Source organism: Jaculus jaculus, chromosome X (genome assembly GCF_020740685.1).
Source record: "Jaculus jaculus isolate mJacJac1 chromosome X, mJacJac1.mat.Y.cur, whole genome shotgun sequence".
Taxonomy (NCBI): Eukaryota; Metazoa; Chordata; class Mammalia; order Rodentia; family Dipodidae; genus Jaculus; species Jaculus jaculus.
The window spans coordinates 75574821-75589431 of NC_059125.1; the positions used below are offsets into that span (position 1 = coordinate 75574821).

A 14611-nucleotide genomic window follows, 5' to 3' on the forward strand; every position below is an offset into this window, starting at 1 on the left:
GGTTGCCGGGGACTGAAGCTAGGTCCTCATGCTTGTGCAGCAAGTGCTCTTACTTTCTGAGTCATCTTCCCAGTCCCTAGACCTATTTCTTTTGAAAGATAGTGGAGATTTAAAGTTTTAAAATACTGCATTTTATATAAAACTTTGATGGTGTTCAGTTTAGTAGTGGTTCTTAGGGTATGTGGCATTAATTGAATAGTTGCTTAAGCTTTTGATGTTGTAAAAGGTCAATGTTGCTTTGGGACTGAAATAGCAGAATAGGCTTAGTGGTTGATGACAGTCCCACCAAAAGCAAAGTTTGTGCCATAACTGGTGGATTTACAGATAATCTTTGAATGAAATAATTTCAGTAAACTGACAAATACTTGAAATCATATCTTCCTTTTTGTAGTTATCTGGCTATCTTATAGATTCACAGTTGAAATTTTTTTTGTATCATTGATGATTTAAACTGGTAGGATAAATTACTTACACCATTTGGTGCTCCACAGTAAGTCCTTTAAAATTAAATGGGTTTTTAAAGGATAAGTCTTTTAACTCTGCACCTCATAACACTCCTCTATATTTGGTTATAATCTTTTTAAAACTCCATAGAGTAAGGAAATAAGCTTTATCCCCCTAGTCAAGTAGAAAACACAACAAAAATCCAGAGTTAAACAGTGACTTCAAGTAACCTCTCTATTTAAAATGAGGATAACACTTTATAGTTATTTTCAGGATTAAATAAAGAATTGTGTGTGGAGATGTGTATTATCAGACTGCTTGATACATAATCAGTGTTTAATAAATAGAGCTCATGTATAGTGGAGTGAATGACTGTTTAGATGTTTAGCTGGGTAAATGTCTTTATTAATTCAATGAATGTTATCAGGTGAACCTGTAAAGAAAGAGCAAAATTTAACTGGGATGTTTTGACCTGAGCAATGTTAGTGCTCTTGTATACTTATTTCTTGGTCTAGGATCCTTATGATAATTTGTTTCAAGGTAAGCAAGTATATTTAGATTTATTTTAGTTTAGATCTGATTGGTTTTGGCCTACTATAGGCTTGGTAGGTATAAAATCACTTATAGAGTCCACTGAGTCAGGTTAATCTGAGCATAGGCAAGTTTTAGCATTATTGTATCCTTCCATCTTTCCCTATTGTCTACTTAGGAATGAAAAAAATCACTAGCAATTCTTAGTAATAATTTCCTATCTTTTTAGACTTTTACTTGAGAAACTATTTTATAAAATATGTTATTATCACTGTATGTGGAATACCATTGTTTTGAATTTTATGGTGCTAATAATATTTACTTTTTCCTTACTAAAATTTTCACATATCCAGTCTGGGAAAACCTAAAACCTCACTCTGTGCCTCTCTTTTAACTGGCCAACAGGGTAATTGATGAAAAAATCTTTTTTTTTTCTTTATTTATTTGAGAGTGACAGACAGAGAGAGAAAGAGGCAGAGGGAGCGAGAAAGAGAATGGGCATGCCAGGGCTTCCAGCCACTGCAAACGAACTCCAGATGCATGCGCCCCCTTGTGCATCTGGCTAACGTGGGTCCTGGGGAATTGAGCCTTGAACTGGGGCCCTTAGGCTTCAAAGGCAAGTGCTTAACCACTAAGCCATCTCTCCAGCCCGAAAAAATCTTTTTGAAGCAATAAATACTTCCTTTGTCTATCAGTTTTTCAGGATCATGGTTCTTTTATTTTAATGCAAAATGGTTTTATATACAACTGTGAAAATGGGGAGGAGGATTCAGAGGAATTGAAAGCAAGTCTCTCAGCAGGGGGGTATAGGCCTGTAATCTCTGCATATGGAAAGTGAAGTCAAGAAGATCACAATATAGTTCACATCAGCCTCAGTTACTCACTGAGTTCAAGGCCAGTCTAGGCTACCTGAATCCTGTTTCAAATATAAGGATAATCCTGATAGTTTTATTGAAAGCTCAGCTTTCTTTCCTTCCTTGCCATATTATTTGATAGTGTTAGCTGGTCATTAATAACTTCTTAATGAATTGGATATAAGTAATATACCTTGTATTTTTCTAGTAGAGCACTTGGAATTCTTTAGGTACTACTTCATAGAAAGGGATTTTTAGGCGGGAAAGTTTTTTTTTTTTGTTGTTTATTCCTATTTATTTAAGAGCGACAGACAGAAAGAGGAGCAGGCAGAGAGAAAGAGAGAATGGAGCGCCAGGGCCTCCAGCCACTGCAAATGAACTCTAGACGCATGCGCCCCCTCGTGCATCTGGCTAATGTGGGTCCTGGGGAATCGAGCCTCAAACCGGGTCCCTAGGCTTCACAGGCAAGCGCTTAACCGCTAAGCCATTTCTCCAGCCTGAAAGTTTTGTTTTTTTTTGTTTTTTAAATGTTTTTTTTTTAAATTATTTATTTATTTATTTGAGAGAGACAGACACAGAGAGAAAGACAGGTTGAGGGAGAGAGAGAGAATGGGCGCGCCAGGGCTTCCAGCCTCTGCAAACGAACTCCAGACGCGTGCGCCCCCTTGTGCATCTGGCTAACGTGGGACCTGGGGAACCGAGCCTCGAACCGGGGTCCTTAGGCTTCACAGGCAAGCGCTTAACCGCTAAGCCATCTCTCCAGCCCGAAAGTTTTGTTTTTGATACTTATTTATTATTTACCGAAGAGAGAGGCGGGGGAGAGAGATAAATAGAGAGGGTATGAGCATGCCAGGGCCTCTTGCCACTGTAAATGAACCCCTGGTGCATGCAGTACTTTGTACACCTGACTTTATATGATAACTGGGGAATTGAACCCAGGCAAGCAGGCTTTTTCAACTGAGTGATTTTAATTGCTGATTCACCTTTCCAACCCAAGTTTTTTGCTGGATTGTTTCATATAAATAATTTATTATAACTAGGTACCCAAATTTTTTTCTCTCTGAATGTATCACTTGAGGAGGACTCCTCATAAAATAATTTACAAGGCAGGTAGAATTTGGTGTTTACTGTGAGAGAAAAAAATAAAGCTTTGTTTCTATTGCAAACTAATTATTAATCCAACTAAATCTTAACCCAATACAACTTAAAAATTATCCCCAAATCATATCTTGAATGATACCTTTTTTTGTGATATAGTAAATCTTCTAAATTAAAGAAATTCAGAGAATTTTGTTTATGTTATACAATAACATTTCATGGACTCACTTGTTTTCACATATTAGTATTGTGGATGTCATTTTGCTTTCATTTTACTTGTTTTGAAAAATATAGACTCATAGGACATAGAAACATTTAGTACATTAGAGTTTTAGATATCTTTTACTCATCTTATTCCACTGCTGGCAACTTTTGTAATTGTAGTACAATATAATACACAGAAAATTAACATTGTTGCATTACTGTTAACTAGCATGACACACCTCATTAAGTTTTTTGACATATATCTGCATGCATGTGTGCTTGTTTAAGTGTACAGTGTGACTACACAGTTTTATTCCATTTAGAGGTTTATATAAACATCACGCAGTGAAGATAAAGCTGTGTTCCCTTACCATTTATATTCTAAAACTGTTATATATCATCCATAAAAATTCCTACATACCTTTTGCAACTGTTTATCCATTCTTCATATCTATAGTTTTGTCACCCTGAGAATGACATATAAGGATGCCATTTACACATTATACCTTTTTTCAAAGTCTGCTGATTTATTTTTAATACTCAGCATAAATTTCTGGAGATTCATTGAATGCATCAGTCCTTCATTCCTGTTTTTTTTCTTTTAGCTGAGTTGTATACTATAGTAAGGATGTGCCAAGGGAAGTACACTAAAGTTGCTTGTTAAGTTTCTTTCTAGCATAAGTGTGGCTACTATGAACTAATAGGAATATGTATAGTTTTTGTATAAACATATTTTAAATTTTCTGGGGAAAATTCTTTACAGTGAAATTGTTGGCTTATATAATAAATGAACATTAGTATTGTAAAAATACTACCAAATTATTTTTCAGAGTGACTTGGCATTTTACATTTCCCATATATGAGATATATTTTCTATATATCTTCATTAGTTCTGTCTTTTATTTTTATTTTTTGTTTTTTTTGAGGTATGATCTCACTCTAGCCCAAGCTGACTTGGATTTCACTATGGAGTCTCAAGGTGGCCTCAAACTCATGGCAATCCTCCTACCTCTGCCTCCCAAGTGCTGGGATTAAAGGCGTGCACCACCACGCCTGACTTCAATTCTTTCTTTTAATCTGTAGCTGTTTCATTTGGGATGTAGTGATGTCTCAATATCACAATATGGCATGAAAGCAAATTGTTTTTAAACATTGACTTAGATTTTATAGCACTTTTTTACCAACCTCTACCCCAATTCCTGATTAGTAATGATTTTATTATGATTAAATTATAAATAATGTCTTCAAAATGATATGTTTGGAAAACATGAATTCATATCTAAGACATTAATAGAAATTGATACATTAAATATATTATTTTTGGTTAATAAAAATAACTTTACCCTTTTTGAATAATTGTTTGTATTGTAGTGGCTGGAATGGCTGGCACTGCACATATCGATGGAGACCATATTGTTGTTTCAGTTCCTGAGGCTGTATTAGTTTCTGATGTTGTCACAGATGATGGGATAACTCTTGATCATGGCCTTGCAGCTGAAGTTGTCCATGGGCCTGATATCATTACAGAGACTGATGTAGTAACAGAAGGTGTGATTGTTCCTGAAGCTGTACTTGAAGCTGATGTTGCTATTGAAGAAGATTTAGAGGAAGATGATGAGGATCACATCTTGACTTCTGAACTAATTACAGAAACTGTTAGGGTACCTGAGCAGGTTTTTGTGGCTGATCTTGTGGCTGGTCCTGATGGCCACTTGGGACATGTGGTACAAGACTGCGTTTCAGGAGTTGACTCTCCCACAATGGTATCAGAGGAGGTGCTTGTAACTAATTCAGACACAGAAACTGTGATTCAAGCAGCTGGTGGTGTCCCTGGATCTACAGTTACAATAAAAACTGAAGATGATGATGACGATGACGACGATGATGATGTCAAGAGCACTTCTGAAGACTACTTAATGATATCTTGTAAGTGAAACATAAATAAGTTAATTTATTGAGAGATTAATTTACATTTTGGAAAGGTTTGTGTGGGATTGAAAATATATTTAATAAACGTCATGGGCAGAATCTTTGAATTTTTAATATAGTGTGTTGTGTGTGGGGATTACACACATGTATGTTCAAGTAAGCATGCTTAGAAGTGTGTGCACACGTAGGCAAAAAGATCATTGGTGTTTCTGCTGTATTGCTTATCTGCATATTTCCTTGAGAGGTACTATCTCTGAACATGGAATTATGTTTATAAGTCCCAGTGTTTCTAGTCCATGCTCCCCAAAGGACTGTAGATACAGAAGCTTATCTCAGCTGCTTATGTAGTTACTGGACAACTGAACTTAGGTAGCTACAGGTTCTCTCAGGCTCATAATGCATGCTACAAGTGTCTTATCTGTTGAGCCAAAAATAATGTTTGTAAAACTGTTATTTATATTTTGGGGGGAGGGGTGTGGCTGGTATTTTTAATTTATTCTGTGAAATTGTACACACAAAATTAAGTCAAATAAAGCAATTTATTAATGTCTCCAGAGACCCAACAGAAGTATTAACTGATACAAATTTTTAATGGTCAACATAGAAAAATTTCAAAATTGGGAGTAACTTATGCCACTATTGCTTTATTTTTTTTTTTTTATCATGATAGTCACTGGTTGTGATGTATTTTTATGCAAGAATTTAAGTGTATTATGTTATACAGGTTACATGAGGTTTTTTTTTTTTTTTTTTTTTTTTTTTTTTACATACTTTTTTTTTTCCCCGAGGTAGGTTTTCACTATAGCTTGGGCTGACCAAGAATTCACTATGTAATCTCAGGGTGGCCTCTAACTCATGGCAATCCTTCTACCTCTGTCTCCCAAGGGCTGGGATTAAAAAGGTGTGTGCCAGCCTGGCTCTAGTTTTTTAAGTACTTGAAACAAATCATAAATTTTGTATCCTATATTTCTCTCCATTTTATTGTGAATATATATATCTGTTGTAAAACTATTTAACATACTTATTTCAGACTGCTCTATGAGATCATTAATACATTCCATCTGAAAGAAGATAGAATTATTTGTTTTTCTTTTAAGTGATAGACTTTCCACGCCTTCAGTGATGCAAAAAGTCATGATATTTTATTTATGGAGTTTTAAGGCAGGGGTTGGGTGTTGGAAGAGGGCTCAGATATTGAATGTGCTTGCTTTTAAAGCCTGCCAGCCTAGGTTTGATTTCCCCCACACCCATGGAAGTCCAGTAAGAGGCTCTACTCCCTCCCCTCATACATGTGCAAATAAAATATATATATATATTTTAAGAGGGTCAGACTAAGGATATAGTTTATTGGCAAAATGTATGTTTAGACCGCTCGAGGACTTGACTGTGATTATCAACAACACATACATGCATGCATGTGAAAGAACTGTTGAAGTCTTTATAAAATTTAAAGGGATCATGCTACAAGTAGTTAAGAGTAGATAAAGACGTCTTACTTTATCATGAAATGTTATTTTTGTTTGCTTCTTAAGAATACAAAACTGTTAGGGAAGGAATTACCAAGTAGAAAGTATGTACATGTATATATGTAAAATGACTGTATGCTATATGTGTGTTAGGGAATTTTAAACTAAAATTTAAAACATTTATTTCATTTGTAGATATAATTCTAAATTCTAGCATGTTAATCTTGTGTAAAAACATTTTAGGCAGCGTCTCATGTAGCCCTGGATAGCCTCAAACTTGTTATGTTGTTAACTCTGGCCTTAAACTCCTGATCCTCCTGCCTTTATCTCTAGAGTGCTGGAATTATGGGTGGGGGGCATGCACCACTTATATGCACTTTGGAAGTGAATATTCAAATTGTTTTTAAAAGAATAAGTTGATCCACTAAAAGAGTTCAGAAATGTTATAACTGGGCTGGAGAGATGGTTTAGCCAAAGCTCAAGTACCCTAGTTTGATTCCCCATTATTCATGTAAAACCAGATGCACAAGGTGGTCGTGTGCCTGGACCATTTGCAGCTTCTGGAGGCCCTGCCGAGCCCATTCTCTCTGTCTGTCTCTCTTCTCTCTCACTGGGCTTGCCAATAAATAAATAAAAATATTTTTAGAAAATGTTATTACCTATTCCTGAATACATGTGGATTACTAAGTTCACCCAATATTAAATTTACATCTTAACCTGTTACTAAAAGCCATAATTGCTATATTAAAAGCTATTGCAAATGGCGCACATAGTGGCACATGCCTTTAGTCCCAGTCACTGAGATAGGAAGAGGATAGCTATGAGTTCAAAGCCAGCTTGGGGGTACAGAGTGAATTCCAGGTCAGCATGGGATAGAGTGATGAGGCCCTGCATCAAATAAAACAATAACAACAAATATTCTATGACAGAATTTAGTAGTGTCTTTGTAATAAATTCAACATACTTTAAAAATGATTTTTCATTAAACTAAATTTTGTTTTGAAAGAAGCTTAAGATTCAGACATCATGTATTGTCAGTAGTCATACCTTATATGACCCTCTATTATTTATCTTAAAAAATGTTTTTTTTAAAACTTATAAGTCTGGTATGATGGGAAATGCCTGTATTCCAAACACATGAGAAATGAATACAGGGTTATTAGCAGTTCAAGCTAATCCTTGTCTATGTAGAGTTCAAAGACAACTGGCCTAGATGAGACTCTGTCTCTAAGAAAATTGTTTTTAATAATACATTTAAAGCGATAATGTGTTTCTTTCTATTTGTTGCTTATATAAAGTTCAGGGAATTCTGCTTTTCTAGTCTAAGAGAATTTGAGGGAAAGTTAAAGAGAACTCTTTTTCTAATATTGGAGCAACAGTGGGGTAGTTTTATGCAGAATTTAAGCTGTGGAGTAGTTTATTTCTTAATCAAAAAGGCAACTTTTAAAGTTCCTTTTTATGACACAGTCATATTAAGTGGAATAAGCCAGTCCCACAAAAACAAGTATCCCATGTTTCTTTTCTATTTCCTATGTTGAAGCTAGTGGGGAAAATAGAGACCATACAATGAAAAGGGGATATACTTGTGATCTGGATACAGAAGGAGAAATTAAGAAGGGAGAATAAAGATAAGTAAGTTTAACAAGATGTAATTATGATGAAAATACATTATATGCATGCATGGAAATTTTAGAATGAAACTCCTTCCTTGATACAGTTAGTATATGCCAATGGAAATTAATTTGTATTTTTAAAATGTGTACAAATACACAAAATTAAATATTTTCCTATGTTATTCATGAGCTCCTGATCCTCTTGCCGCCACATCCCAGGGCTGGTATTACAGAAATTAGTTACCGTCCCAGGCTTAGAAAATTTAATGATAGTTTAAGGTGTGACTACACTCAATACCCCATATCTTGATTATTTTTTAAATATTTTGTTTATTTTTATTTATTTATTTGAGAGTGACAGAGAGATAAAGAGGGAGGGAGGGAGAGAATGGGTGTGGCAGGTCCTCCAGCCACTGAAAACGAACTGCAGACGCATGCACCCCCTTATGCATCTGGCTAACATGGGTCCTGGGGAATCGAGCCTCGAACCGGGGTTCTTAGGCTTCACAGGCAAGTGCTTAACTGCTAAGCCATCTCTCCAGCCCATCCTTGAATTTTTTTAAAATTTTATTTATTTATTTATTTATTTGAGAGCGACAGAGAGAGAGAAAGAGACAGAGAGCAAGAGAGAGAATGGGTGCAGCAGGGCTTCCAGCCACTGCAAACGAACTCCAGATGCATGTGCCCCCTTGTGCATCTGGCTAACGTGGATCCTGGGGAATCGAGCCTTGAACTGGGGTCCTTAGGCTTCACAGGCAAGCGCTTAATCACTAAGCCATCTCTCCAGCCCTTCTTTTATTTTAATATATACTCCATCTATTTTTTAACAAACAAAGATTTATTTTATTTATTTGACAATGACAGACAGAAAGAGGGAGAGAGAGGGGGGGGGAGGGAGGGAGAGAGAGAGAGGGAGAGAAAGGGCATGCCAGAGCCTCCAGCCACTACAAACAAACTCCAGATGCATGTGCCACTTTGTGCATCTAGCTTACGTGGGAACTGGGGAATCAAGCCTTGAACTGGGGTCCTTAAGCTTCAAAGGCAAGTGCTTAACTGCTACTCCAGCCCTATTCATCTATTTTTAAATCTTCATTGACACTGTCTTTTGGTTTCTGTTACCTAGTGGATTTTCCTGGAATTAAGGAATAAGTTGCTTTAAAAGACATCACTGAAGCTGGGCGTGGTGGCGCACGCCTTTAATCCCAGCACTCGGGAGGCAGAGGTAGGTGGATCTCCGTGAATTCAAGGCCAGCCTGAGACTACATAGTGAATTCTAGGTCAGCCTGGGCTAGACTGAGACCCTACCTCGGAAAAACCAAACCAAACCAAACCAAACCAAAACAAAACAAAAAGACATCACTGAAAATTCAGAGGTTGTCTTTCCAACTCCACCCCCCCCCATACAGATTTTTCAAAATATCTGAAAGTTAATGTTGAAGACTTAAAACACATGATTCTCTTGTTCTGGAATTTCTGAATATTCCTGTATGGACATCTTAGCCATAGCTGAATTTTAGACTTGGCCTCTTCCACTTGTGCTAAGTAACTTTTTTTGTTGTGTATGTGTAATAAGAGTGATGTGGTACTTGTGTAATGTGTGTGGTGTATGCATGAGCATACAGATGACATGCCCATATATGTGGAGGCCAGAGGAGAACATCAGTTTTCCCCTTCCATTGCTTATCAATTTGATTCATTCAGAGAGTCTCTTAAATAATTTTAGAGTTTTGGTGAACCCTAGAGACTTTCTGGCCTCTGCTCCCAACAAGAATGAGACTACACGGTTGGAGAGATGGTTTAGTGTTTAAGGCACTTGCTTGCAAGACAAAGGGTTCAGGTTCAGTTGCCGAGTATGCACATAAACCCAGAAGCACAAGGTAGCACATGGCGTCTGAAATTCATTTGCAGTGGCTAGTGGCCCTGGTGTGCCCATTCTTTTGATTTGCCTCTCTTTCTCAAATATAAATTTAAAAAAATGATGTTAGAGAAGTGTGTGGCCATTTCCAGCTATTGATGTGGGTCCTGGGAATTTAACTCAGCTGTCTTGGGACCCCTTTGGTTCTTGTGCTTGTGTATGAAGTACTCTTAGCCACTGAGCTAGTACCACACTCTATGTTAAGTAACTTTTAAATTAGTATAACATAACCATGTTAGTCTAATGTTTCAGATGAATTCTTTCTTAAAATACACCTCATATTCTTATGGCATTGATGGGTGATTATTTACTTTATTAAAAAGTGCTTTAGAACAGGGGAATTCCTTTACAATGTACTACTGTAATGTATTTAAGATATTTTTATTTAAAATTAATTTTTATCTCCTCTCGGAACATGATATAAATGAGCAGGATTTTTTCAGAGGAAAATCTCATTCATTTACTTATTTGCAAGCAGAGGGAAGCAAACAGAAATGCCATGCCATGGCCTCTAGCCATTGCAAATGATCTCCAGAGGCATGAACCACATGTGAATCTGGCTTTATGAGGGTACCAGGGAACCGAACCAGGGTCATTAGGTTTTGCAGGCAAGTGCCTTAATCACGGAGCCATCTCTCCAGTAGGAAAATCTCATTCAAACTTCACCAATTTCTAGAATAAAAGAAAAATACCAAAATGTTTATAACTTTAATATAGCTAGTTTACTAAGATACCACGCATCTAAAGTGTTTTTAAGGGATTTAAAAATTATTTTAGAGAGAGAGAGACAGAGACAGATAGAGAATTGGTGTGCCAGGGCCTCAGCTACTGAAATTGAACTCCAGACGCTTGAGCCACCTAGTGGGCATGTACAACCTTGCGTGTACCTCACCTTTGTGCATCTGGATAATGTGGGATCTGGATAGTAGAACATGTGTCTTTAGGCTTCACAGACAAATGTCTTAACTGCTAAGCCATCTCTCCAACACAAGGGATTAGTTTTTGGCTGAGGAGAGAACTCAGTGAGGACTAGAGTTCAAACCCTAGAACCCACATAAAATGCTAGGCACACCTGTTGTTCAGGGAGGTGGAGACAGTGGGGACATTGGGGTTCCCTGGTCAACCAGTCTAACTTATAAACATGTAGCTCCAGGTTCAGTGAGACATTTTGTCTTTGGAAAATAATACAGAAGTGTAACAGAGGACATATACCATTGTCCTGTGACCTTTGCAAGTGTGTGAGCATGTACATCTGCACACACACATCCCATATACTACATATACCCTCAACATCATGATTTTTTAGTGTATTCACAGTTGAGAAACCATCACTACACACAATTTAACAAGTTTTGATAAATGACCTCAGAATTAAGCCTGATAACCTATAGATGTTGCTTCCTACTTATATTCAACCCAGGCAACAGCAAATCCAATTCATAATTTTGTTTATTTTAGACATTTTATATATAAGTGGAATCATACAAAACTTGTCATTTTGCTTAATATTTTTCAAGTGCCATCCATGTCATAGTATGAAATCAGTGTGCCAATCTTTTTTATTATTTATTTATTTATTTTTTTGTGTGTGTGTGTGTGTGTGTGTGTGTGTGTGTGTGTGTATTTTTTCGAGGTAGGGTCTCACTCTAGCCCATGCTGACCTGGAATTCAATATGTAGTCTCAAGGTGGCCTTGAACTCATAGCGATCCCCCTACCTCTACCTCTGCCTCCCGAGTGCTGGGATTAAAGGCGCACGCCACCACACCCAGCTACCAATCTTTATTTTATTTACAAGCCATATTCCATTATGTGCATGTATAATAGAAAAGTTTTTATCAAATAAGAGCATTATAGTTACTTCACTAATTTACTATTATTTCAACATCAGTTATTTATATTTTGGATCCTTTTTTTAAGTTATTTTTTAACTTTTAATTTTTTGGTTTATTTTTATTTATTTATTTGAGAGAGACAGATAGAGAGAGAAAGAAGCAGAGAGAGAGAGAATGGGCGTGCCAGGGCCTCCAGCCACTGCAAATGAACTCCAGATGCATGTGTGCCCTTGTGCATATGGCTAGTGTGGGTCCTGGGGAATTGAGCCTCAAACCGGGGTCCTTAGGCTTCACAGGCAAGCACTTAACCGCTAAGCCTTCTCTCCAGCCCCCTTTTTTAGTTTTTATATATCCTATGTATATTTCCAAAACTGGAAAGCACTTTTTCATGAAAACTTGCCTGTCTTAAATTTTCTATGATCTTGTTATTTTATTCAACATTTTAGAACAGAAACTATTAAATGAATAATATTTAATCATTTTAGTTTATAACATTGCAGTGTAATTAGGAGCTGTGGAAAGGAACTGTGGGAGGATAAAATTGTGTAGTATATTCATCATTTGAGTGCTTTCTTTAATAGTCAATAAAATACTCAAATTTTAATGGAATGGAATAATCTACATTTAAAACAAATATAAAGTAGCTTTGTAAAAACAATCTCGAAAATAGGCCATCTGGCATTTGGATTGACCAAAATTATATTCTTGAAGTTGAAACTGAACTACAGAATCTACAGATGTTTGTCCAGTTAGATCCTCCTGCACTTTATTTTTGTTTTTTGAGGCAGGGTCTCATGGTAGCCTAGGATGACCTGGAACTCACTTTGTATCCCAGTATGCCTAAAACTCATGGTGATTCTTCTACCTTAGCTTTCAGAGTGCTGGGATTAAATACATATGCCAGCACACCCAGCTGTTCCTGATCTTTTTAAGAGCACCAAGTTTATACCTCTTCAATGCATTTAATTTTGTTTTTCATATTCCTAGAATTATTAAATATACTTAAGGATTTCAGTATTGTATGTTTCATGTATGGTACTGTGTGTGATCCATAGACAGGAGACAGTTTTTGATTTAGATTAGGCTTTAGTTTGGTTTGAATGAGATTGACATTGAAGTGGTTAGACCATAAAATTTAGAGAGTGTTTGTTGCTTGAATGTGATTTATGCCATAAGAAAGTTTATTAATATAATATATTTGTTTTATAGTTCATGTATAATAATTACAGACATTAAGACCATCCTTCAAGATGTAGAGCAGAGATTTTGTATGTATATTACAAATGTAATTAGTAGTCTCAAATACAGTTGCTTCAACTTCCTATATAAGTTTTTCATATGCTGTAAAGCATCATGGAGTCAGTCTCCAGATAGTTAGATCATCTAGTGCCAGAAGATGCCATATGAGTGATTAGGGGAAAATGACCATCTGTCCAAGCAATTTGTAGTCTAAGCTACGCAATAGCAAACAACTTGAGGTGATACACAGTGCAGTAGTGGCACATAGCCATGGTGGGTAGCCAACTGCTCTTGAATTGACTAATGGATCCACTCAGTGGAGTCCATATCTGGAACTGGGAAACAAGTCAGAATCATATCCAAAACACAAGCCCACACTCCAATATCAATCTCCCACCAATTATGGGCTACAAGAGGGCCTACACCTACTAAATTCTCTCTAAAATAATAATGGTTATCCCATTTATCTGGTGCTGACTTCACTCTCCGTTGGAGAATTTGCTTCTCTTTTTCAGATGGATGCAGAACCTGAGGAGAGAATCAGCCCATCATTGCACCTCACCAGGGCCCCAGCTGAAACCATAGAGTAATTGAGGAAACGAGCAAGAGTGCTGCTTTCTTGGTGAACCTGGTGCCAGCACAAGGGTGAAGGAGATAGACACAGAGAACACTCAGCTCCTACCAAACCAGATATCCAGAGACACAGAGGCTCCCAAGACCTCATCACTGAAGTAGACCTAAAACGAACCCAACATGGCTCAGGGAATTTCACAGAAGAGGGGCTGGGAAGATTGTCAGAGCCACATGTTGGGATATTATGCACAGAGACACTGCCTTCTCCCGATAACTGATGACTAACCCCACAATGCATGACCCACATTCCCCAATGAGGAGGGTCCCTTCAGAGCCGGCAGGACAAGGAGGAGGCTAACAATGGTCTAACCACTTCAATGTCAATCTCATTCAAACCGAACTAAAGCCTAATCTAAATCAAAAAACTGTCTCCTGTCTATGGATCACACACAGTACCACACATGAAACATATAACACTGAAATCCTTAAGTATATTTAATAATTCTAGGAATATGAGAAACAAAATTAAATGCATTGAAGAGGTATAAACTTGGTGCTCTTAAAAAGATCAGGAACAGCTGGGTGTGCTGGCATATGTATTTAATCCCAGTGCTCTGAAAGCTAAGGTAGAAGAATCATCATGAGTTTTAGGCACACTGGGATACAAAGCGAGTTCCAGGTCATCCTAGGCTACCATGAGACCCTGCCTCAAAAAACAAAAATAAATAAAAGGAAGACAAGTAGAAAAAATATTAATTATCCAATAACTAGTTGATCTAGTCTAGATTAAGAGCAGAATCAACTTGTAATACAAAATACCAAGTGATAGTTGCACAGTGAATAAAGCTTATTTTTTAGGATAATCTTTAAAAAAAGGACAAGGACATATAAGCACACATTGTATTTTCTTCT

The 14611-nt window shown here is 36.9% G+C and overlaps 1 protein-coding gene across 2 annotated transcripts in view; it reads left to right on the top strand.

The window, feature by feature from the left end:
* The window catches only part of Znf711 (zinc finger protein 711), a 32902-nt gene that overhangs the window by 8297 nt on the left and 9994 nt on the right, over positions 1-14611 (top strand). For both annotated transcript variants that reach the window (XM_004669602.2, XM_045140881.1), the window contains exon 3: positions 4503-5057. In XM_004669602.2, the coding sequence (XP_004669659.2) occupies positions 4503-5057 (555 nt within the window). The remainder of the gene's footprint in view (positions 1-4502; positions 5058-14611) is intronic.